The sequence below is a fragment of the Chrysemys picta genome, chromosome 1 (genome assembly GCF_011386835.1).
Source record: "Chrysemys picta bellii isolate R12L10 chromosome 1, ASM1138683v2, whole genome shotgun sequence".
In the NCBI taxonomy this organism is placed as follows: domain Eukaryota; kingdom Metazoa; phylum Chordata; order Testudines; family Emydidae; genus Chrysemys; species Chrysemys picta.
The window spans coordinates 73,329,372-73,354,619 of NC_088791.1; the positions used below are offsets into that span (position 1 = coordinate 73,329,372).

Sequence of the window (25,248 nt, forward strand, 5' to 3'; positions counted from 1 at the left end):
CAATATTTTTAAAAATTAAACTCACATTTTTAAAAAAGTGAATATTTTATATCAACAGACAATACAGTGCCAAATTCTATCCTGGGGTGTACCTTTTTACTTTGTATAACCCCAATGAAGTTAATGGACTTTCGCAGGGTTTAAGGCAAAGAATTTAGTCCCTTGGGCAGCAAAGAACCGAAAACAACCTCACCTACCCAAAAAAATACGAAGCCAAAAAAGTTGTACCATATTAATCTAATCTCAAAGTACTCTAAGCAATTTTTTCTAAATAACTTTTATTCTAAGATTATTTCTTGGCTTTCAGTGCTATAAAATTAAATGATAAACATACACCCAGTGAAACACAGATTTTTAGGCTTCTTTTAAGAAGGCGCCTCTGAAAAAGTCAGTTTTAAAATAGCAATCCAATTACTTTTACCTATAATATCAAATCAATAAATTTGAAACTTAATTTTTAATTCATGCCAATAATGAAACAACAGGTATATTTCACAACAATGATGTCACTACACATCACAAATCTATTTCATTCTAAATATATATCTGTCAATGTCACAATATATTCTTTAGGTTTATAGAAATAAAATCAATTCTTTAAAAAACATCTGTATTCATGTGGGAGGGATTTTTTTGTTGTTTTTTGTTTTGTTTTGTTTTTTAATTATTATTCCCTTTAATTGTATTTCACCATACAGGAAAATGAATGAGGATTTTGCAGTAAGTTGCTCAAGAATACCTAGTCTTTTAAAGAAAACTTTCATACAGAGGAAAATTTCTATGAAACCTTACTTCTAGTATAGCTTGTCTGCAGTATAAATACACTGTTTCAGAGAGTAAGGCCAGGTCTACACTACCCCCCTAATTCGAACTAAGGTACGCAACTTCAGCTACGTGAATAACGTACCTGAAGTTCGAAGTACCTTAGTTCGAACTTACCTTGGTCCACACTCGGCAGGCAGGCTCCCCCGTCGACTCCGCGGTACTCCTCTCGCCGAGCTGGAGTACCGCAGTCGACGGCGAGCACTTCCGGGTTCGACTTATCGCGTCCAGACTAGATGCGATAAGTCGAACCTAGAAGTTCGATTGCCAGCCGCCGAACTAGCGGGTAAGTGTAGCCAAGGCCTTAGACAGCTTCCACCAGCCTCACCTATGTGGATCAGGAAAGTGATTAATAGATCTAATGCAGAATGGCAAAATTCCATTAGCCTAGGAAAAGTAAAATTGACAGGTCCTGAGCTGCTGCTGGGCAACATGAAGACAACTGTGAGGGAGCGCTACCTGCTCTGCTTAAGTTCTGTAGCAGAATCTGCTTATTACAGGAGTTGTAGCTAAAACTCCTTTGCTTCAGGCTTCCCTCCCTTCTGTGGGGGGAGGTAGAATAGCAGAAACCTACACCTCTTACAGCAGTTAGAGAACAGGATTAGAGAGAAAAAAAACAGAAAAAAAAATTGCAGGAAAAGATATACAGTACCATGATCCATTTACAGGAAAGAAAAAAGGAAATAAAGCTAGATAACACCACGATGGGTATGGTGTAAGAATCCAAACAGAACAGAAATAGGAAGGGAAAGAAAGTGATTTTTACACTGTATATTTGATTTTATTATAAATAATTACAGTACACAAACCGTGCACAATTGTTTTATTCCTTTACACTGCATGGATTAGGGATGTGGAACAGCTTCCAAATGAGGAGAGATTAAAAAGATTGAGACTGTTCATCTTAGCAAAGAGACAATTAAAGGGGACATGACAGAGGTCTGTCAAATCATGAATGGTATGGAGAGTGTGAATAAGATGTGTCATTTACCCTTTCACATAGCACAAGAGCCAGAGGTCACCCAATGAAGTTAAAAGGCAGCAGGTTTAAAACAAACATAAGGACGCACTGTCAACCTGTGGAATTCATTGCCAGGGGACGTTAAGACCAAAAGCATAACTGGGTTCAAAAAAGCGTTAGGTAAGTTCATGGAGGATAGCTCTATCAATGGCTATTAGCCAAGTTGGTGAGGGACAAAACCCTGTGCTCTTCCAGCTGCTAGAAGCTGGGACTGGACAACAGGACGGATCACAACACTTGACCCGTTCTGTTCCTCCTCTCTGAAGCATCTGGCACTGAACACTATCGGAAGACAAGATACTGGGCTAGACAGATCACTGATCTGACCCAGTATGGCCATTCTCATGTTCTTAGCTATGGCCCTAACACAGCATGGTGGCACAGGTACTTTTCACCATGTCTAGGTTGGTATCTTGTATGTTTTTAAATCCCTGGCATATAACAGTGTCCTGCTTCTCTCCCCAAAATGAACAACAGTTACAAGAAAAAGGGAGGTGTTAGTCCTCACTGAGGATGGATGAACAAAATAAACGTGGAGTTTCTAGACCGGACTATTTTTGAGGTAGGACATTCTTCAAAAGTGCTAGAAAACTAAGAAATGAAACTTCATTTTTTTATAAATCTCATACAACTAAACAAGTCTCACATTCAAATTCCAACTCTGACTAGAGAGCAGCAAAAGTTTCAGATAGACCACACTGCATCCACCAAATCCCAAATTCTAAACCCAAAACCCAGTGTTGACATTGTCAATATCAAACTTATATATATAGATATAGATAGATATAGGAACTTGTAACAGGTTTACAAATAATTGCCACAAACATCAGAAATAATACATTAATCATTACAACATTAAACATATCTTTTTGTTTAGAGGAACATTATGTGGTAATATAATCAACAGGTCTCTATATTTAGCAGAGTGTTTCCATATTACAGTATGAAACTTTTACACTACCCAGGACATACCAAACTCATGATCATTTAGATGAATGGGGCAGTTCACACTATGGAGCTTCTACTTCGGCATATTTCACCAATCTAATACACCCTTCAAGTTCTCCTGGAAACCCATTTCTTCCAAGAGAAACCCTAGCACTCCGCTCAACCCATTATTTATTAAGTAACAACATATGGAACCATCACATTGCCTGCCTAACAATTCCTTTTAATCTCAGATTTGTCATCCTCCTACCAACATCACATTCCCACTCAGTCTATATTTTCTAAGGGCCTATCTAAACAGCAAGCACAACCATATCACATAGAATTTATCGTGGGTCAGCTTATGGTGCCTATACACAGCACATTAACTGTATTTACATGGATTTGGGGGGAATCTGAGCAGCTTTCTTTACCACTTCAGCAAAGAACTGGAAGGCTAAACACAATAGTAAATATACTTTGGAGTGTCCTACTGAACTGGGAGCTGACAAGAAGGAAGACTGGATACACAGACTACATGGACATGGTAAGAAGGTCCAGTGTACACTGCAAAAGTGTGCCAAATCCATTACAGGAAGAAAACCACAAGACAGCTTGAGAGAGATGAAAAGTGAGACACACACAACATCCAATGCTTCCAAATGAATATTAACCATGTGGGGTTTGGACAATGACCATGTTTGTAACCAGCCATGTCACTATCTACATTAGTTACAAACTCAGTTAAAAATTGTAAACACAGACTGAAAGCGTTTCAGAGAAGGGACCAAGTACACTCTGCAGTTGCTACAATATAAGTGCTCTAAACTGTGGAATACAGTGTTTTGCTTCACATTCAGACTTCACAAGGATCAGCACTAGAACTGAAAATAACAAAAGTATGCCAGATCCCCTCAAAGGAATAGTTACCATCTCTGCCAATTTGTGCTCTTTCCCCTAATCTATCAACAGTATCTTATCTGTGTGCTTCCACTAGTTGGTTCTCATCCAAGTCTCAATCACACCTACACATAGGGAAAGTTGATCAACTGCACAGGCAGAGTCTGATGAGAGACTGAATTCAGCACCCTCAACAAACTAATCTTTCCTAGGAGATTCATGTTCATATAAGAAGTAGTTATAATGGTATCCTGCAGTACCATAAAGACCTCAGGACAGATGAACTATCAACGAATGCTAACCTCTGAATCATCTCATAAAAAGAATGGAGCCTCTCAAATACAACTCAGTTTTAGCTTTACAAGGATCTTCAAGAATGAAAAGTGAAGGTGGTCAAAAATAGTAAACAGATGCTAGATAATAAAGAATCTGCAGCATCATTTGATAATTTTTAACCAAAAGTAGACCAACCAATTAAACTACTGTAGTGTTTTCTTTACCATGCCTAAACCTAAAATATGTCTCCCATGGTCAATGAGTCTAGACATTTCAGGTTGCCTCATCGCCTTTTTTATAACTTTCCCTCAACAAAATAAAAAAGAGGGAGGTTAGGAATGGGATAATTAGTTACACTGTCCACTTTGAACATGAGTCGCCAAAGCATCCGGGGACATCTTCATGACTAAGTCCCAAGGTCAATACTCCATCCCCAATGATGACAAGAACAGTTGAAAGAACAGGAGTACTTGTGGCACCTTAGAGACTAACAAATTTATGTGAGCATAAGCTTTCGTGGACTAAAACCCACTTCATTGGATGCATGCAGTGGAAAATGGGTTTTAGCCCAACTGTTCTTGTCATCATTGAGGATGGAGTATTGACCTTGGGACTTAGTCATGAAGATGTCACTGGATGTACTCCTGTTCTTTTTGCAGATACAGACTAACACGGCTGCTACTCTGAACAGTTGAGAAGTCAGTCACCCCCTCCTTGAAATACTATCCTTCCTTGGCTCTAAAATCTCCCCTCTTCTGCTTCTCTTTCTACTTTCCGACACTCCCCTTCAACGTCTGTGTCAGGAGTTGTCCTATCCCCCATTCTCTGAGGGGATCTCACAGGGGTTCAACCATGTCAATTTCCTCTTTAAAAAACAAACACACACTGTTTCTCTGATGATCATTGCTTTCAGTGTTTCAAAAAAACATCTTAAATTCTGATTAACCTTGAAGCTTCTCTCTCCATTCAATCCCGTATCTCAGCTTCTGAGATCTCAACACTCTAACATTAATCTGAACTTGACAAAACTGAACTTCTGATCATTCTCTGATCATTCTTTACACTCCCAATTCTGTTACTAATACCACCTTTCCCCCTGTAACTCAGGCCTGTAATTGGGATCCAGACTGTGAGGGGAGCTGCTTGTAATATTTTATATATATGTTCCATCTAGCTGTTACTGTGCTGTTTGCTATATGATTATAAAGGGTTAATTCAAACAGGGTTTAATTGTACTTAAGCAGGAAAACAGTTTATAGCTTCAGACAGCCCAATTACCAATACTTAAATGACAATGCAGAAAACCAATTACTTTGAAGTCTACCCTGGACAGTATGGAGAGCAGGCTAAAACCAGTCTGACCAGACTAAAGGGGCAGAGCAGACGACAAAGGACTTGGCACGTTTTATGAAGGGATGCATTCCTGAAAGACAAAAGACAGAGAGGGGCAAAGACTGCTGCTGGGGAGCAGACTGAACCTCGGTCCCCACAGATGGCATGTCTGGGGTAAGCTAGGCCTACCTAGATTTTAGGTAAAGAAAGATGTGTGTGCAGACCTTTTATTGTATTAAAAAAATCTTCTCTCTTGCTCCTACTGATGTGATTCAACAATATTTAGCTTTGAAAGGCTGCTTGGATCACTATATTCACTACTGATCACAGCTCCTAAAGGAAGGCTCACAGGACCCAAACTCAGATGGGCCTGCTGAGTAATCACAATTAATACTCAGGGTGCTGTAGCCTTCAGACCTGGTCTAAAGGGTGGAAGAATCACAGGATCCTCCACAGCACTGGTTCTCAACCAGGAGTACGCATACCCTTGGGAGTACACAGAGGTCTTCCAACAAGTACATCAACTCATCTAGATATTTGCCTAGTTTTACATCAGGCTACACAAAAAGCATTAGCAAAATCAATACAAACTAAAATTTCATACAAACAAACAATTACTTGTTTATCCCACTCTATATACTATACACTGAAATGTAAGTACAATATTTATATTCCAATTGATTTATTTTATAATTACACCTCTACCCCGATATAACGTGACCAGATATAATACGGCAAAGCAGTGCTCGGGGGTTGGGGGGGGGGGGGGTGGCTGCGCACTCCAGCGGATCAAAGCAAGTTCAATATAATGCGATTTCACCTATAATACGGCAAGATTTTCTGGCTCCCGAGGACAGTGTTATATTGGGGTAGAGATGTATAAGGTTAAAATGAGAAAGTAAGCGCTTTTTCAATAATAGCATGCTGTGACTTTTGTATTTTTAGGTCTGATTTTGTAAGCAAGTAGTTTTTAAGAGAGGTGAAACTTGGAGGTACACAAGATAAATCAGACTCGTGAAAGGGCTACAGTAGTTTTGAAAGGTTGAGAGCTATTGCTCCACTGGACAGGTGAAAGCAAGAAGCTTAACAGAGAGATGTAGGGTTGAGCACTAGACCCATCCAAAAATAACTGGTTAACTGACTGGTCAAACATAGGTCAAAAGCAAAAATGGTCAAATATTTTAAAGCACTAATTTATTAGAACAGTAACAGCAGCAACAAAAAAAGAGTAAGACTTTATGATTGCCAAGAGGTTTAGCCTTAGATAGATGCTTATGCCTAATTCCAAAAATAAGTTACTTGAGTTATTTTAACTTGGAAAAATAGAAAACACAATTGAGAGAGAGAGAGAGAAGGGGGGAAGTTATGAAGGGATTTTTTGTTGAGAAGGAAGGAGTGGGGGGATTATTTACATGGGCATTTAATGTGGGCTATTTGCTTTGTTGAGGATGCACCATACAGATTTGTTGTTGGGCACCTTTAATAGTTGTGATACTTTTGTTTTAAGGGAGAAGCTTGATGGCTTTGCATCTTTTCTCTGTGTTGAGTGAGGAGGTTTAATAACTGTGGACCCTCCTCTCCTTCCCCCAAAGTTAATTTCTACGTTTTTGTCTAGTCAGTCTAGGTTATAAGCTCGTAGGGCAGAGACCATTCCTTAACTTGTTTAATGTGCTTTCTAAACTGCCATGTACAATTGATGGGATGGTATACAAATAAAAATATATCAGCAGATATACAATGTTTGTTCTAGAAGATCCAGCCAATCAAGATGTTCAACTTTCAATTAATTCACCTTTTTCACAACAGATGGCATCAACATATAACTAGGCTTGCTAACAGGCGGTAACATGATGTAATCGAAAAGGTAAACCAACACTACTTTTTTGCGCCACACATCTAGGCTGATGCAATCTTGACTTTCTGTCCAGATCGTTAAAATTCATCCACTGCAACCTCCTCTTCTCTGGTCTCCCCAGTATGTAGGTCACTAGACCCTCCCATTCATACAAAAGCATAGCTGTTGAGATCCTCTTCCTCCCTAGTAACTCTGACCATATCTCTGATTACCTCCACTGGCTCCTGCTATTTTAATTTACTTGTCCCCTTCAAGTACTTTTATAATTTTAACTCTCCTTCTTAAATTTTGTCTAAGTATGCCTGCCTTCACACTCCACCAAAATTGCCAGCCTTGGCTATCTATTTGTCCACTTCTCCCACAATCACTGCCCAACAGTACTTAAGAAAGCTTAAGGAATAGCTGACATTTAGTTTAAAAGCTTGACCTATATTTACAAATATATGATATTATTCCTGTCCTCCATGCTTCACCTATTGTATATCATCTTAGACTACGTTCCTCAGACCAAGCACTGTAACCTGTGTGCACTAAAAAAAACTTCACATACAATGAGAGACCAATCTTAATAGGTCCTTTGCATGTAGCTATAATACAAGTTAATTTTAGGTAGTATGTTGTAGAATCAACACTATTTTTCCTTCTCCACCTAGTCATTCTTCCTTCTTTTTCTTGTGCATCAATCCCTTTCAAATGTAACTTAAATGGAATGTTAACCTAATTAATGGTTTTATCGTGTTGTTCTTTTTGGAAATGGCTTTCAGGGCGGCATACATATCTTCTACTTTGGTGGGTACAGGAGAATGCTTAAGTATTATTAAAATTAATGTTCTAGCCTTTAAATGCTTGAAAACAAGTAGTTTAATTCAAATCAATTACACATTGACAATTATGCATGGTACCAGATCAGACCATGAGAAAGTCTATTTTTAGCAAACACTAATTTTTGCAGTTCAAGAGAAGTTACTGCCATTTCATGAAGTTTATTTTACATCAGTCTTAGTACTATATATAAAGCACAGAAAAACACACATAGTATAAACATTTTAAAATTGCTACTATTAAATGCCATCTCGTGCTATTTCTCCTATTCGCTAGACTGCAATTTAAGATGCATAAGAAAGAAGAATTTGCTAGTTGCAAAAAAGTCCCTAGATTTTTCAAGTACCGTATATACTCGTTCATAAGCCAAATATTTTTGATAAAAAAGTGACACGTCAAAGAATGGGGGGGGGGGGGTGTCAGCCTATAAACAGGTCTACACCAAAATTTGATGATTTTAAACTCTATGGAATCATTGAATTGAATATCTAATACACTGTCGTTTTGTTTACCTGGATCATCTGCAGGCATGGAGCCCCTCAGCGCGCCACTTCCCACAGCTCCCATTGGCTAGGAACGCAAACCGCGGACACTGGGAGCTGAGGGGCTCCGTGCCTGTGAACACTCCAGGTAAACAAAATGTCCAGGCCCGCTAGTGGCTTACCCTAAGGGGCCAGGAGCCAAAGTTTGCCAACCCCTGAAATATAGGGTCACCTTATGAAAGGGTCATACAGTTTTTGCTATTGTTACCTAACCATCTTGGGGGGTCAGCTTATAAACGAACGGGCTAATGAAAGAGTATATACAGTAGATCTTTTAAAGTGTTCAGCAGTTTAAAATTATCACACGCACCAGACAAAAATTTGTTGATACCTACATAATTGGTTTTGTTGGATTTGTTACTGTTGTTTTAGAAAAAGGTAAATTTAAAGTTTTATCCATTATGCACCTTTAAAATAAAGGCTACATATAGTTATGCACAAAAAGCTTCGTTAAAGTTACCACAAAATGTAACTGGACAAAATTAAGGAAATAAAAAAAGTTAAGCGACATAATTATATTCTCCCTTCCTTAACCCCACCACACCCACACACCTTACTACCATCATGAAAACTACAAACCACAGAACACGCACCTCAGACTTAACTGCAACCAGAGAGATGCCAACCTTCCAGCACCCCCTTATTTGACATATGCCATCCAAACATACCAAATATTGACATATCAGTGAAGTCAGAATAATTTGGTAATGGAGTAGTGCAAAATAGAGGGCCTTCATGTTTTTTTATCCTCTTTCCATACCTCTAATACATTTTTTCATCCATCTCTGTGAACCCATTTCTGCTAAATGTCCCCCGTTCCCCTCTGCAATATAGTTTCCTATTTTCACAGGTCTGAAACTTTTCAAAACATATGGAGGTTAAAATTTCTAATATCTGATTTTTAATTCAGTGTGAATTTGAATTTGAGTTAAAAGGATGGAAAACACACTCTCCAGTTTAAAGAACTGGAAAGCATGTGAAACAGGGGGAAATAATTCACAGATTCCAGGTCAGAAAGGACCGTTGTGATCTTGTCTGACTTGTATAACATAGGCCATAGAATTTCCCCAAAATATAGTGCATCTTTTAGAAAAATATCCAATCTTGATTTAAAACCAGTAAGTGTTGGACTATCCACCATTACCCTGGATAAATTGTTTCAATGATTAAACTTTTCCTACTGTTAAGGCATACATTTTTAATTTCAGTCTGAATTTGTCTAGCTTGAACTTTCAGCCATTGACTCAAGTTATATCTTTGCCTGCAAGACTGAAGAGACAATTATCAAATGTATTGTCAGTAGATACAGACTGATCAAGTCATACCTTAACCATCTCCTTGTTAAACTAAACAAACAGAGCTCCTTCAATCTGCCATTGTAAGGCAGGTTTTCTAATCCTTTAATCATCCTCATGGCTCTTCTCTGAACCACATCCAATTTATCAACATCATTCTTGAATCGTGGACACCACAACTAGCCACAGTATTCCAGCAATGGCTGCAGAAGGGGTAAACAAAGGGATAAAAATAACTTCTCTACTCCTACTCAAGATTCTACTGTTTCTGCATCCAAGGATCACATTAGCCTTTTTGGCCTCAGTGTAGCACTGGGAGCTCATGTTCAGTTGATTATCCACCATGAGCTCCAAATCTTTTTCAGATTCATTGCTTCCCAGGATCCTGTAAGTACAGCCTACATTCTCGGTTCCTACAGACGTATTCATTTACATTGAGCCATATTAAAACAAATATTGTTGGCTTGTGCCCAGCTTACCAGGCACAGGGATTGGAGGGTGAACACTGAAGAGAAGCCCACAAGTCCCAGCAGGAAAAGGGGAGGGAAACACACCAGGACATAACAGGGCTTCTCCAGGAGCAAACACAGATTCTGCAGACTCTTGTGGATCTAAAAGTTGAACAATCAAGGACCTGCCTCATTTTAAAGTGGCATGAAGAACTCCACTAGAGCACCTTCCAACCCCCTCAACATTCCACATGTTATCAGGGGCTACATACCCACTCCTACCATTCCACCCTGTGTGATATTCAGGACAACCACATCTTCTCATACAGCAACTGTGGTTTTCACAGCAGTGTATATGTAGGTAAAATACTCATGAATGTTCTTTCCCCTTAAGTTCTGTTCCATTACGTTTTTAGGTATTTGCTTTTAAATTGCACAGATTTTTCAGCGCACTGGTTTTGTTACTGAATAAAATTCTATTATTTGGAAAAGAATTCATCTTTTACAACATATGCAGCAGAATGCCTAATAATTCTGAATGCATCTACTTACTTGTCACTGTACAGTAACAACTCAGGATCAGTGACAAACAGAATATTCATAAATGTACAGCAAGCATCGCAAAATTAGTAGGTGCACTGACAGCATTATATTAATAAATATACACCAAACACCACACAACTCCTAGCAGGCTCCAAAACAGCACAGCCAGTTACAGCACAGCTTACTGTGGTTCACTGTTAAAATGCTCTTTCAAAGCCCCGCTGAACCATACAGCTTTGCGCTGAGCTCTTCCAATAGCCCTTGTATCTGGCTGTTCAAACTCAGCAAGCAGACAGACACGCCACCTCTGCCCTGATGGCAACTTCTCCTCCTTTGCTTTACAGACATTATGCAGGACACAACAGCTATAACTATTGTGATTTTTTTTCTCTGAGATCCAATCCTGTGAGTAAACAACGCCTATGTCCCTTCAATCTACCAAAAGCATGTTCAATCATCATTCTGCATCTGCTGAACCGTTAGCACCTTCTTGGTGCTATTGAGGTGGCTAATGTGTGGCTTCATGAGCCAAGAGAGAAAGGATTAGGCTAGGTTCCCCAGGATCACTATTGGCATTGCAACATCGCCAGCAGTAATCTGCAGTACCTTTCTGAAAAGTTTGGTGTTCTTAAAGATGCGAGTGTCATGCACCTTCCCTGACCATCCAACACTGATGTTGGTCAAGCATCTCTGGTGATCCATCAATGCTTGCATAACCATAGAAAAGTAGCCCTTTCTGTTGACGTACTCTGTGGTAAGGTGGTCTGGTGCCAAAATGGGATTTTGGCCATCTCTCTCCAATACAGCTTGGGAACTGCATTGCTGCAAATTCATCCACTAGGACCTGCACATTGCCAAAAGTCACAGTCCTGCATAGCAGAAGATGATTAATGGCCCTGCACATCTGCATGACAACAGCCCCCGCAGTGGGTTTTCCACTAACCAGCAGCAATCTGACATTGCAAGTTTCAACAGTGTGAATGACACTCACTTCTCCACTGTCAATGCAGCTCTCATTTTGTTGTGCCTGCACTGGAATGAGCTCAGCACACAGACCTAGGAATGTGCCTTTATGCTGCATTATGATGCAATTCCACTAGTCAGTGCACATTTCTTGGGCACAGAAGCAGTGTTCCATCTGCAGCTGCTCCATGAATGCCACCAACAACCTTGAACTGGTTCTTGCTATGTCCCACAGCAAATCTGTCTTCCAAGAAATCATGTTCCTGCTGATCCAGTTCTTCTCATCGCTCCGCAAATACCGAGGATTGTACATCCTGTGCTTGCAATACTTAAGAGAACAGTGAAGGGTTGTGCAGCTCCAGGGTTCTGTCAGAGATGACTGACAGAGAGACGGGCCACATGGGTTCATGGGATTTTTTTAAAATGGTGTGAAAATTATAGTATATAGATGACATTATGAGTTGGAGACAGCTACATGCTGGGAAGTTGACCTATTGCTCCCAGTTACTAGTTTCTGCCCCACTATGCATTGTCAAAACTTCCCAAAAGACGGTGCGGTGGATGGTGGCAGGCTGCATACCAGGATATCTACCCACAGCACACCACACTGTGCATCAACACAAGCACTGCTGGTGAGTATGCGACGCGCCAGAGCAAGGTGCCAAGTACGCAAAGTGCACAACAGATTTACTAATTACAGTGGCTTTATGCTGATGTAACTTGCATCGAAGTCTGCAGTGCAGATGTGGCCTTAGAATGTGACAGATGCTTGTTTGAAAAGCTAATTAAAGCTGTATAGTACTTACTAGTAATTAAATATCAGAAATACCTACCAACACTCAAGCAGCTAAACATTTGAACAAAGATTTGTGTGTACATTAGCCATAAGGAATAGTATTTACCAGCAAATCTGAAGAATTTTCATTTAAACCCCCCCCCCCCCACAAATACTATGAACATTTGAGATTAATTCAGGATGCAGCCATACATCCACCTGCAAGCAGCAATCTTAAAGCATACAGCTATGTAATGAAATGCCCTGTCATCTGAGCCAAACTAAACATGTAAAGGCTTCAAAAGCTGCAAGAACATAAGAACAGCCATACTAGGTGACACCAAAGATCCATCTAGCCCAGTATCCTGTCATCCGACAGCAGCCAATGCCAGGTGCCCCAGAGGGAATGAACAGAACAGGTGATCAAGTGATCCATCCCATCACTCATTCCCGCCTTCTAGCAAACAGAGGCTAGGGACACCATCCCTACCAAAAGCCAACGATGGGCCTATCCTCCATGAATTTATCTAGTTCTTTTTTGAACCTTGTTATAGTCTTGGCCTTCACAACATTCTCTGCCAAAGAGTTCCACAGGTTGACTATGCGCTGTGTGAAGAACTGCTTCCTTTTGTTTGTTTTAAATCTATTAATTTCATTTGGTGGCCCGTAGTTCTTGTGTTATGAGGAGGAATAAATAACACTTCCTTATTTACTTTCTCCACACCACTCATGATTTTATAGACCTCAATCATATCCCCCCCTTAATCAATTTATTAATCTCTCCTCATACGGAAGCCGTTCCATACCCCTAATCCATTTTTGTGCCATTTTCTGAACCTTTTCCAATTCCCATATATCTTTTTGGAGATGGGGTGACCACATCTGCACGCAGTATTCAAGATGTGGGCGTACCATGGATTTATATAGAGGAAATATGGTATTTTCTGCCTTATTATCTATCCCTTTCTTAAGGATTCCCAAAATTCTGTTTGCTTTTTTGACTGCTGCTGCACAATGAGTGGATGTTTTCAGAGAGCTATCCACAATGACTGGAAAACTCTTTCTTGAGTGGCAACAGCTAATTTAGACCCCATCATTTTATATGTATAGGGATTATGTTTTCCAATTTGCGTTACTTTGCGTTTATCAACATTGAATTTCACCTGCCATTTTGTTGCTCAGTCACCTAGCTTTGAGAGATCCTTTTGTAGCTCTTCGCAGTCTGCCTGGCACTTAACCATCTTGAGTAGTTTTGTATCATCTGCAAATTTTGCCACCTCACTGTTTACCCCTTTTTCCAGATCATTTATGAATACATTGAATAGGACTGGTCTCAGTACAGACCCCTGGGGAACACCACTATTTACTTCTCTCCATTCTGAAAACTGACCATTTATTCCTACCCTTTGTTTCCTATCTTTTAACCAGTTACCAATCCATGAGAGGACCTTCCCTCTTATCCCATGACAGCTTACTTTGCATCAGAGCCTTTGATGAGGGACCTTGTCAAAAGCTTTCTGAAAATCTAAGTACATTATATCCATTGGATCCCCCATCACCACGTGCTTGTTGACCCCCTGAAAGAATTCTAGTAGACTGGTGAGCCGTGATTTCCCTTTACAAAAACCATGTTGACTTTGCCCGAACAAATTATGTTAATCTATGTGTCTGACCATTTTGTTCTTTACTATAGTTTCAACCAGTTTGCCCGGTACTGAAGTCAGGCTTACCAGTCTGTAGTTGCCTGGATCACCTCTGGAGCCCTTTTTAAAAATTGGCATCACATTAGCTATCCTCCCGTCATTTGGTACAGAAGCGGATTTAAATGTTAAAAGGTTACAGACTACAGTTAGTAGTTCTGCAATTTCACATTTGAGTTCCTTCAAAACTCTTGGGTGAATACCATCTGGTCCTGGTGACTTATAACTGTTTAGTTTATCAATTTGTTCCAAAACCTCCTCTAATGACACCTCAATCTGGGACAGTTCCTCAGATTTGTCACCTAAGAAGAATGGCTCAGGTTTGGGAATCTCCCTGAAATCCTCAGCCGTGAAGACTGACACGAAGAATTCATTTAGCTTCTCCGCAATGGCCCTATCATCCTTGACTTCTCCTTTAGCATCTCGATCATCCAGTGGTTGTTTAGCAGGCTTCCTGCTTCTGATGTACTTAAATATATTTTGCTGTTGCTTTTTGAGTCTTTGGCTAGCTGTTCTTCAAATTCTTTTTTGGCCTTCCTAATTATATTTTTACACTTTGTTTGCCAGAGTTTATGCTCCTTTCTATTTTCCTCATTAGAATTTAACCTGGCATTAACACGGCAAATTACATGGATTAAAACTGGTTAACTGATAGGTCTCAAAATGTAACTGTAAATGGGGTATTATCACTGAGCAGGTGCGTTTCCAGTTGGGTCCCGCAGGTATCCGTTCTTGGCCCTACACTATTTAACATTTTTTCAATGACCTGGAAGAAAACATAAGACTACACCTCTACCCCGATATAAGGGGAGGGCAAGGCTGCGCACTCCGGCAGATCAAAGCAAGTTCGATATAACACGGTTTCACCTATAACACGGTAAGATTTTTTGGCTCCCGAGGACAGCATTATATCGAGGTAGAGGTGTACTAAGTTTGCAAATGAGACAAAAATTGGGGGAGTGTTAATGAGGAGGACAAGTCACTGATATAGAGCAATCTGGATCGCTTGGTAAACTAGGTGCAAATCAATGCGTGTTTTAATATGGCTAAATGTAAATGTATACATCATTGAGGAACAAAGAGTGTAGCCCATATTTATAGGATAAGGGACGCTAACCTGGGAAGCAGTTACTCTGAAAAAAGGTTTGGGGGTCATAATAGATAATCAGCTGAACATAAGTTCTAGTGTGACTCTGTGGCCAAAGTTCTAATGTGATCCTGGGGTGCATACTACAGAGGAATCTCAAGTAGGAGTGGAGAGGTTATTTTATCCTTGTATTTACCCCATCTGAGAACGCTGTTAGAATACTGTGCCTAGTTCTGGTGCCTAACATTCAAGAAAGATGTTGATAAACTCGAGAGGATTCAGAGAAGAGCCACATATGTTTTCTAATCCTTTCATAATTTGTCTTAGAGTGACAGACTTAATAAGCTCAATCTATTTAGCTTAATAAAGAGAAGGTTATGGGGTGACATGTTCCCAAGGATCATGTTGGAGTCTCCATCACTGAATTTTTAAATCAAGATTTGATGTTTTTCTAAAAAACATGAGCTAAGAATTATTTTGGGGAATTTCAATGGCCTGTGTTATACAGGAGGTCAGACTAGATTATCACAATGGTCTCTTCTGGCCTTGGAATCTATGAATACCTTATTTATACTTCAGTGCATTCTCATGTGGTGTTTTCTGTGGCAGGGGATTGCAAGCAGGCAAAAGAAGATGCTCCTCCTGCAGCTCTGGGGCCTTATGCCCCTCTCTGTCACTGCAAAGCCCAAAAGAGATTTAAGTGACAGAAGGAAATAAACCAGAAGGAACCAACAATAGTTTTCAGGTAGGAAGTTGCTGGCACAGTCATAGGTGAGGAGAAGAAGGGAGTGGCTGAATTATTTTTGTTCCCTCCTTCCCGCTTCTTAAAGACGTGTTGCCCAACTGTTTCTCTTTCTCCCCCTCCCACCCCCCCTGTTCAAAAACAGCTCCTGAGCAGCTTCTCTCTTTCCCTCCCAGGTCTCTCAACTGCAACATCTGGGAGTCACTGAGCAGCAGTAGCCACCACTGCCATCCTCTAAAAAGGGAAGTAGTCACCCCAATGAGGGTATAGAATAGAGAGTTCCTGCATTAATTGTGTGCGTTTAAGGGGGTGAGATTTTCCTGAAACATTGCATGGGGTGGGAGGTTGGCATTAACTTTGGCATGATGCACTGCATTCATTGAAGGTGTGGTGTCCTGAAGACTCTGTTGGAATGGCAAGCTACTTCTTTAACGGTGTGTGTGGGAGGGAGGGGCAGCAGCAGGGGTTCTGGTCCTGCTTGCAGGGCAGGGGGCTCTGTAGTGAGGCATGCGATCTGGGAGCAACCGTTAGGTTGTAGAAAGCAAGCCTAGAGTAAGGTGGGGTGAGCTGTACCTCTTGGTTTTAAGGAGAAGCCTGCTTTGTCTCTCTGTTTTGGGGTTCTTTGATGTAATCGTTCTGAATTCTAAGAACGAAAGTAGAATTAGGTTGCAACTTTCCAGCAAGAATATCTTTTTATCTAACTTCTGTGTATATGTCATGAACATAAGATTTGTTTTTTGGAAGTGGATCAGTTAAACTACAGGGGGACTGCATTAACTGAACTTTGGGGCATAAAACCATAAACCACCTTCCCTCTGAGTCCACACAAGAAGGCGGAGCAAGGACTTTTCTTCAGACACTGTCCCCACACAACAATCCCCATCCCCTTGGGCTCCCAATAAGCAAAAGGTAGAATACACATGTTTTACTGAGCATCACAGCCTAAGCAACAGATAACAGTTTATGTATAAAAGCGGTTTTTAATCTGTTACAGATTAACTTGCGGAAGAGAAGCAGCCACAGCTGGGGCCACGCCCCAGTCGGGCCTCAGCTGGCCCTATAAAAGGGCTGTGACCCAGGAGCTGGAAGAGTCTCTCTCCAGCCTTGGAGGAAGAAGGACCTGGCTGCCTGGGAGCTCAGGGTACAGGAAATGGAGCAGAGCTGAAGAAAGGCAAGAGGAGCTGGGGAGCTCTGGCCTGGCAACTCCCCAGGTTGCAGGCCTTGGGAAAAGGCCAAAACAGCTACTGGGGTTGCAGAGGCTGCAGCCCAGGCTTAGGAAGAGGCAGCTGGTCCGAACCCTTTGCCAATGATGAATGGCCTTTACAGACTGCAGTCTGCCCCAATGAGCGGGGGCTATATGATGACTAGCAGTAGCCAGAGGCAAGGTGGGTTGAGAGGGTTGGGGGTTCCTCTGGGAGGGGAGATCCAGAGTGTGGTGAGGTACTGCTGAGGCAGAACCCCGAGGTAAAGGGCACTGGGGTCCAGCGGCAGGTGAGACATTAGCTAGCAGAGGGCACTCCAGAGCTGGGAAAGAGCTAATTCCCAGGATGACCAGCAGGAGGCACCGCACCAATCTGGTTCAGATGGAATTCTGAGATGACTTTAGAAGTTAATTTAGGGTATAATCTCCAGGAAAGTTTATCCTTATGAAAGGCTATATAGAGAGGGTCAGACATAAGGACATCCAACGCACTCTTCTAGCATAGGTGACTGCAATCAGAAATGCAACCTTCATAAAGAAATGTATTAATCAACAGGAGGCTACAGGTTAGAATGGGGTATTCAGCTGTGTTGATAGGACAAGACTGAGGTCCCATATATGGGTAGATTCAGCACTGGAGGAAAGGTTTGGATCAGTCCTTTCAGACATCTCACTATAATATGAGCAAAGACAGTCCACTGGAGGGTGAAAAGTGCTAACAGCTGCCAAGTGGGCTCATAAGGAGCTGATGGATAGCACTGTCATTTTTAGAGATAACCCACAATAGTAGGGATGTCATACATTTTCAGGGGAATCTAATGATGCTGGCATCAGGTATGGAAATCTTTTCCATTTTGCTATATAGCATTTTCTCATGGAATCTTTCCTACTCTTGCTAAGGATAGATTGTATCACCTCTGAACATTACTTTTCTAGGTCTGTCAGCCATCCAACACCACTCTTTTTGATAGAGGGCTGCTGGGCTGGGGTGTCTGATCTTGCCTGTGTCCTAAGTTAGTAGGTCTGGGAAGAGGGGAATATGGATACATGGATGTGAGGAGTTCTGAAAAATACTCTGGAATCAGAAGTGCTTGGGCTACTGGGGAGCAATGAGGAGAACCAATGCTCCAGCTTGTTTAATCTTCTTCTTCAGGACTCAGCTCTGGAGTTGTGGCCCTAAACTGCTCTGGAGCAGGTGGTCAGCCACTTCTTGCATCTCAGGAGAACAAAGAGATCCCACAATAGAAATCTCCACTTCCAACAGCTGTCTGTGGCACCAAGTTGTATAGCTCCTACTCGCGGTCTTTGGAGAACTTTCTGCTAAGGCTGTCTGCCAGTGTGTATTGCATTTCTAGAAAGTCCGCAGTGGAAGGGGACGACATAGTGGTGAATGCAACACTTCCGTAGATTGACCACTTCTATGAAAAGAAGGGTGGACTTTGCTCCCCCCACTTTGTTTGTTGATATAGTAAGCCTGACACATTGTCTGACATGACCCAGATTTGAAGGGTCCAACTAAAGACTTCAGAAGGTTTATGTGCAAGTGGGATTCTTGGGGGGGGGTCCAAGTACCCCATGCCACATGTTCGTGGAGGTGGGCAAATAACCCTATGATAAGGCTCTGTACTTCCTAATCGGATTTCTCTGTGGGCAGTCATCTAAGTAGGAGAACTCTGACAACATAGGTGAGCTACCACTACAACTAACACCTTTGTAAATACTCTTGGTGTTGTTGAGAAATGAAGGGGAGCACTCTGTATCGGTAATGGCCTGGGCCCACGGTAAATCTCTGGAATATCATACGTGCAGGGGAGATGTCTATTTAGAAATAAGTCTCAAATTGAGAGCTATGAACCAGATGCTCGTATTAGGAGATTATTGAAGCCCTCGCTAAACATCTACCGTCTGAACCACAGATGAAGATGTTCAGTTGAGATCTAGTATGGGCCTCTAGCCTCCTTCCCTTTTGGGGCTGAGGAAATATCTTGGGTAAAATACTCTTCTATGCTGAAGAGGTACTAGTTCTATAGCTCCCACACAGAACAGGGACTCTACTTCTTGTCTGAGCATCCACTCATGAGAGGGGTCCCTGAAGAGGGAAGCGAAGGGGAAGAGAGAGCAACTCTATCAGATAACCCAGTGATAGACAGCATATGGCCCATCAGGGTAAGCTGATTGCGGGCTGCGAGACATTTTGCAGATGTCCCTGTGGCCCGCCGTCTCCCACAGCTCCCATTGGTGGGGAAAGGCGAATCATGGCTACTGGGAGCTGCGGAGGGCCGTGCCTGGGAACGGTCAATGTCCGCAAAATGTCTCGTGGCCTGCAATCCGTTTATTCTGATGGGCCGCATGAAGCCCGCAGGCCACAGGCTGCCCACCACTGATATAACCAGTGGTGATAGTTTCCAGAACCCATCTATCTGATGTTATATGGTACTAAGCCTGGGAAAAATTAGCTAGGCAGTCAGCAAATGGAGTATAAGAATCCTGAACATATAAGTGTGGCAGGTGGACTAAACTAAAGCTCTCTCGAAAGTCCTGTCAAAAGGTTTTTATGGTGGGAGGCTGAGGCTGGAAGTAGAATAAAGGGATGACATTGTTTACACTTTACTTCATCCTCTAGCATTTCTTAGGCAGTTCATATGCCCACTCTCTGATTGTAGAATGGTTGTCACTTGTAGGGTTTAGACTTGGGATATTTCCTGTACGACTGATACTCAGTGAGTAAAGGATTGCTCGAGTCTTTGAGGGAATGTAATGATTCCTTTTTTTGCCCGCAAAAGCCAGATCATGATGGATTGAATTTCTCTGGAAAATCTGGAGCCACACAGCCATATTCATGAAGTTCCCATCAAGTGAGAGACTGTATCCACAGAGGCCTGGAGGGCCAAGATAGCTAGCAATTTATCTTCATTGATAATTGATTGGAAATTAAGTCTATCTTCTTGAACGAGTGTTGTTGGTGTACTCATAACTCATTGCAATTAATAAAATCCTCTTTCAACATCAATGCTTGGTAGTTTCCTATGCGGAACTGCAAGCTCACTGAAGTGAAGTTCTTCCTTACAAAGAGGTCTAAATTTGTGGCCTCCTTATCAGTGGGTGCAGATCTCAGATGGTGTTGCTTATTCCTTGGGTTACAGCTTGCCTCAGAATAGGGTGCAAGAATAAGTATGCTGTCCCCTTAGATGGCACAAAGTATTTCTTCTTCTCTTTGGACTGGGAGCACAACTGGCTGGACAGGCCGGTTCCAAGATGGCCTCATTAATTGGCAGCATATCTAGCCCTTCATGCTGGAGAATGGAGAGGCCTTCTGTCCTTTGGTGGCACTAGTAGTGCTGGCTTCGAACAGGCCAGATCCTTTGGTACTAACAATTCCTCTCTCAGTATCAGTATAGTCGGTGTAGGAGGCATCTTCTGCCTTCTTTCCCTCGCCAGTACCATATTCCTTGGCAGCTCGTGATACTCCTGTACTAGGGCACAGAATCTTGCCTGACTTAGAGGGCCTCCTCTCTGACATCCTCATTTCTGATAAGAACCTGGAGGGGAGGTCCTTCTGATAAGGATCTCTCACATTTCTTGTGAGAGTGGTTGCTCTTACCCTCCTCATGTCTGTTTCAAAGAGTCGCTAGTGGAGTCTTTAGCCCTGTTCTGGTTATCCTCAGAGCTGGATACTACCATGCTTGGAGAGGCACTTCTTAGTACCTCTACCTGAGTTACAGGACGTCTGATGTGCCAGGATTGGACTCAGGCCTCATTGCATGGTCCATTAGGAATCTTCTAAGGCTGAACTCACAGGATCGACAGGTTTGGCGAGGGAAAAGCTGATAGATATTGCACTTCCAGGGAGTATGAGTTTTCCCTAGGCAACAGAGGCATGTGCAGTGGTCATCGCTGACCACCCCTTTCCCGCCTCAATTTGGAGCACGTGGAGAAGAATGTAGGTGCAAACCAATAGACAGTGCCAGGAAAATCTTCCTGTCTGAGGCACATTGAAATCATGCACACCTCAAGTGGAATACATGTAAGGACCATCACTCAAAGAAGAACAAACTTTCTGGATCAAGTTATGAATAGACGAAACTGCATCCAACCTGAGATTCTGCAAGAAAGTTTGCGTTCTCTCACAGGAGCAGATGTGAAGGCTATACCCAGTGCCCCATATATATAGTGGGAAACAGAACAAAACTCCAAATTCTGCAGTAATTCGCTTGCTCCCCCAACTACCTTCAAACCACACAATTTTAGTTCACAGTTGAAAACACCTGCTAATGTAAATTGTATCTATTTTGGAGGATGCACTCCCTCCCTCTTCTGTTGTCCATAGCTCAGCTCCACTAGTCTCAAAAGTTGTGATGTGGCCCACTGAGTCCTGCTCAGGACCTTTTCCCCTTCCACTATATGTGGAAATGCTTGTAATTAGCTTCAGCAGCTCATCTTCACAGAGCTTTGGGCCTTAACTGTGCAGTTATCCAAGCAGCCCACCTGGTGATCCTGCTGCATCGCCTGCTGTATCCTCTGCTCCCTGTCTGCAAATTGGATTCCCAAACTCCTACTCACTGGTCCCATGGAAAAAATGCAGGGAGAATGTACCGTAATCCAATAACCTCCTCTTTGTGGGAAAAGCTAGAGACCACTGAAGACAAGTCCTGGCAAGGCAGGAAGAGATGATAAAATGTCAGGTGCCTGGCTTCTGCAAAATGGTACATTTCACAGAGAACTACTCAAGAGTTGAAGGAGCATGTTTTTCCATGGGTATGGGAAACAACACTTTTCTTTGAGCTTGGAGTCTGCTTGCCCACAGCAAATTGGAATGCTCAATCAACATTTTGATTTTAGCACCCTTTTTGGGAGGAAAGCAGGGGGCTTTACTGCTTTTAATGCTCTAGAAATGGCAAGAATCCAGAAAGAACTTCCCTATTGACTTAAATAACTATCACATTGTGAAAAGGTATATATTTTCAATACATACTCAAAATACGTGAAACCATTACAAATACTTTCACAACATCTAAAGGCAGAACACAAGTTACAGAGGCTGTGCATCCATTGGCCACAATATGTCCCATCTTTTGCAAAAGGATGAAAACAGTCTCCTCTCTTTAAAAAACTTGAAATTCTTGGCTGTAAAACTGGTACACAAGACAGGCTTCAGATTTTTCACTCATCTTTTATCCATGTAGCCACTACATTGATTATAAATGCTTCCCAACCTTTCATGGCCAGGATGGCAATTTTCTTACCCCCTGAATTTACAATTTCAGTCCTTTGTCATAGGAATTATTACCAGGGTAGCTATATATTCAAAAAACAGCCTATGTTTCCTCCAGGTGTAATGCTGGATCAGACAGTACCCTCAATACAGCAGAACTAATGGAATTTGCCTTAACCCAAAGAGACAAGAGACAGACAATGGCCTTTTTATGGCAAAAACAGCATGGTGGCCAACACTTGGAAATCTACATGAAGAGGGGTCAGAATAATATATATCTATCAAAGTAAGTTTATTGAAACGGATCGTTCCTTCCACTGGAGACAATGATCTCAGAGCAACTGGAGAAATTTGGTTATTTATCATGTCATCTTCAGAAGCACTCAGCAGCCTTTTGAAGAAAAAGAGGCCTCTTCCTGGACTCTGTGGGTGTCTGACCAATTATGTCGATAACTGACCCTTAACGCTGACCCTAACAGTCTGTTCTAATTTACACCACCAAAAGAACCAGGAGAGGAAGTTACACAAATCACATGACTGAAAAATTAAAGCATCAAAATTGCAAATACAACCAAGAATGGGACCTATTATGAACTGATACTAACCTTAGACATGGCTTCAACCTGCTTATAGGATACAAATAAAAAAATTAAGTCCCAACTGTACTACAAGGAAAAGAGCTTTGAAACTGTCACTTGATTGTTGAGACTTATTTGGATGGGCCCTATGAAAACTGATTGGATAAGGAATCTAAAAAGGAAAATAAGCAACTTTAAGATGTCCAATAGGTATGTATTAAAAGAATAGACAGCTACAAAATATAATATACAAAATGTCTCAGAGAGCTCCGCAATTTAAAGTTAAAAACACTTGTTTATGAATGCCATCTGCTCCTGATAGTTTATCAGCAAAACAGTAATATATATACACACACAAATATTTTTAATATAGGAGAAAGAGTCCTTACTCTGCTATATCAAGATATCCACAGGATGAAGCCGCATGTAGAGGTATCCAACCTTCATTATCTGGTTGATTAATGTTTGCTCCATTTTCCACCAGAAATTTCACCATATCTACGTTATCATCTATGCAAGCCTAGAAAGAAAGAAACAATAAAAAATTCACATTAAAGTCTTGCTTCAAATTAATTTTTCTCTGGGAAAAAACCTTCAGAAAAGAGAACACTGAAGTTTTAGTTCTTTATCATCAAAAAGAAAATTCCCAAACAGAACAAACAGGAAAAACAGCTCAACAAATCTAAAACAAATATCTATCAAGTCCTCAAATGGATTTGTTCTAACTAAAGCCTATTTTTTTTATAAATAAGTCCCTATTTGAATCACGGGATGATGTTCAAATAATTGCAGCAAAGTTGCACACAAGACATAGAAAAATCACGGAAAAGCAATATTGTAATGGACCTTTGTTGACAGCGGTAATTTGGAAAAGCCAGACTAGACCTATTCATTTAAGAAAAATTTGCTGGAACAATATAAACCCTCTGCTATGAGGCTACCCTCTACATTATGCAGTCTATTTTTTTTTTTAAATAACCAGATATTTTGCTACAGCTATATTATATTCATTAAAAAAAAGTGACCGGTACAATAGAAAATTCAGAGGACTAAAAGTCTTAACCAACTAATGCAGAAATCAAGTCCAGTTATGTTCGTCTTTTACATTTTTACAGGCACTGAATATTCGTGCAGTACAGTACTAACTGTATACTCAAAATGCATGCAAAATTTTGGACTATGGAAAGTAAGCTAATTAAAATCAAAATTGCAGTGGAAAGCTAATATTGCAGGATCTGCAACATTACAAATTAAGTAGGGCCTTTCCTATAAAGCTTTGTTTACAACTATAACTATGCTGGGGAACCTGGTTACAACATGGTTCCATTTAATATTGCATAAGGGACCCAATCTGTTCCCCAAGCTATGCTACTTCTTAAAAGTAAGTTAACTCGTGTTGGTACTTCAGCACTGTTTAGAAAGCCAGTTAAGGTTCTATCTATATCATAAAATCATATTGTTTTAACTGGGACAGAGGACTACAGTTTTAACTGATGCCCCACTATGGTTTTGGTTTTTAGCTATAGTGCAGATTGGGCATAAAAGTACGGAATGAAAAGTAATATTGCATTTCTACAACTTCATGGAGTTTCCACTGCAAATGACATTCCATGCCACGTTTTTATTCTTTAAACTACTACAGGGGTGGGCATAGGGTGACCAGATGTCCCGATTTTATAGGGACAGTCCCGATTTTTGGGTCTTTTTCTTATATAGGCTCCTATTACCCCCCACACTCTGTCCTGATTTTTCACATTTGCTGTCTGGTCACCCTAGGTGGGCAAACTTTTTGGCCCAGGGGCCATATCTGGGTATAAAAATTGCATGGCAGGCCATAAATGCTCACGAAATTGGGGTTGGGGTGCAGGAGGGGGTGAAGGGTCTGGCTGGGGGTGCGGGTTCCAGGGTAGGGCCAGAAATGAGGAATTCAGGGTGCGGGTTGGGGGAGGGCCTCCGGGCTGGGGATAGGATGCGGGGGAAGGGTTACGGCTGGGGCTGCGGGATCTGGGGTGGGGCTGGGGATGAGGGCTTTGGGGTGTAGGAAGGTGCTCCGCTGGAACCGAGGGGTTCAGAGGGCAGGAGAGGGATCAGGGCTGGGGCATGGGGGCGTGGCTCAGGGGTGCAGGCTCCGGGCAGTGTTTACCTCAAGCTGCTCCGGAAGCAGCGGCATGTCCACCCTCTAGCTCCTACATGGAGGTGCAGCCAG

The 25,248-nt window shown here is 41.5% G+C and overlaps 1 protein-coding gene across 14 annotated transcripts in view; it reads right to left on the minus strand.

Annotated features, from left to right (window-relative positions):
• PPP1R12A (protein phosphatase 1 regulatory subunit 12A) overlaps positions 1 to 25,248 on the minus strand; it is a 207,838-nt gene that overhangs the window by 102,491 nt on the left and 80,099 nt on the right. For all 14 annotated transcript variants that reach the window (XR_010591071.1, XR_010591073.1, XR_010591076.1 and 11 more), the window contains exon 2: positions 23,432 to 23,562. Coding sequence is in view for 9 of the 14 variants with exons in the window: in XM_005308497.5 (XP_005308554.2) it covers positions 23,432 to 23,562 (131 nt within the window). In the remaining 5 variants the exon portion in view is untranslated. The remainder of the gene's footprint in view (positions 1 to 23,431; positions 23,563 to 25,248) is intronic.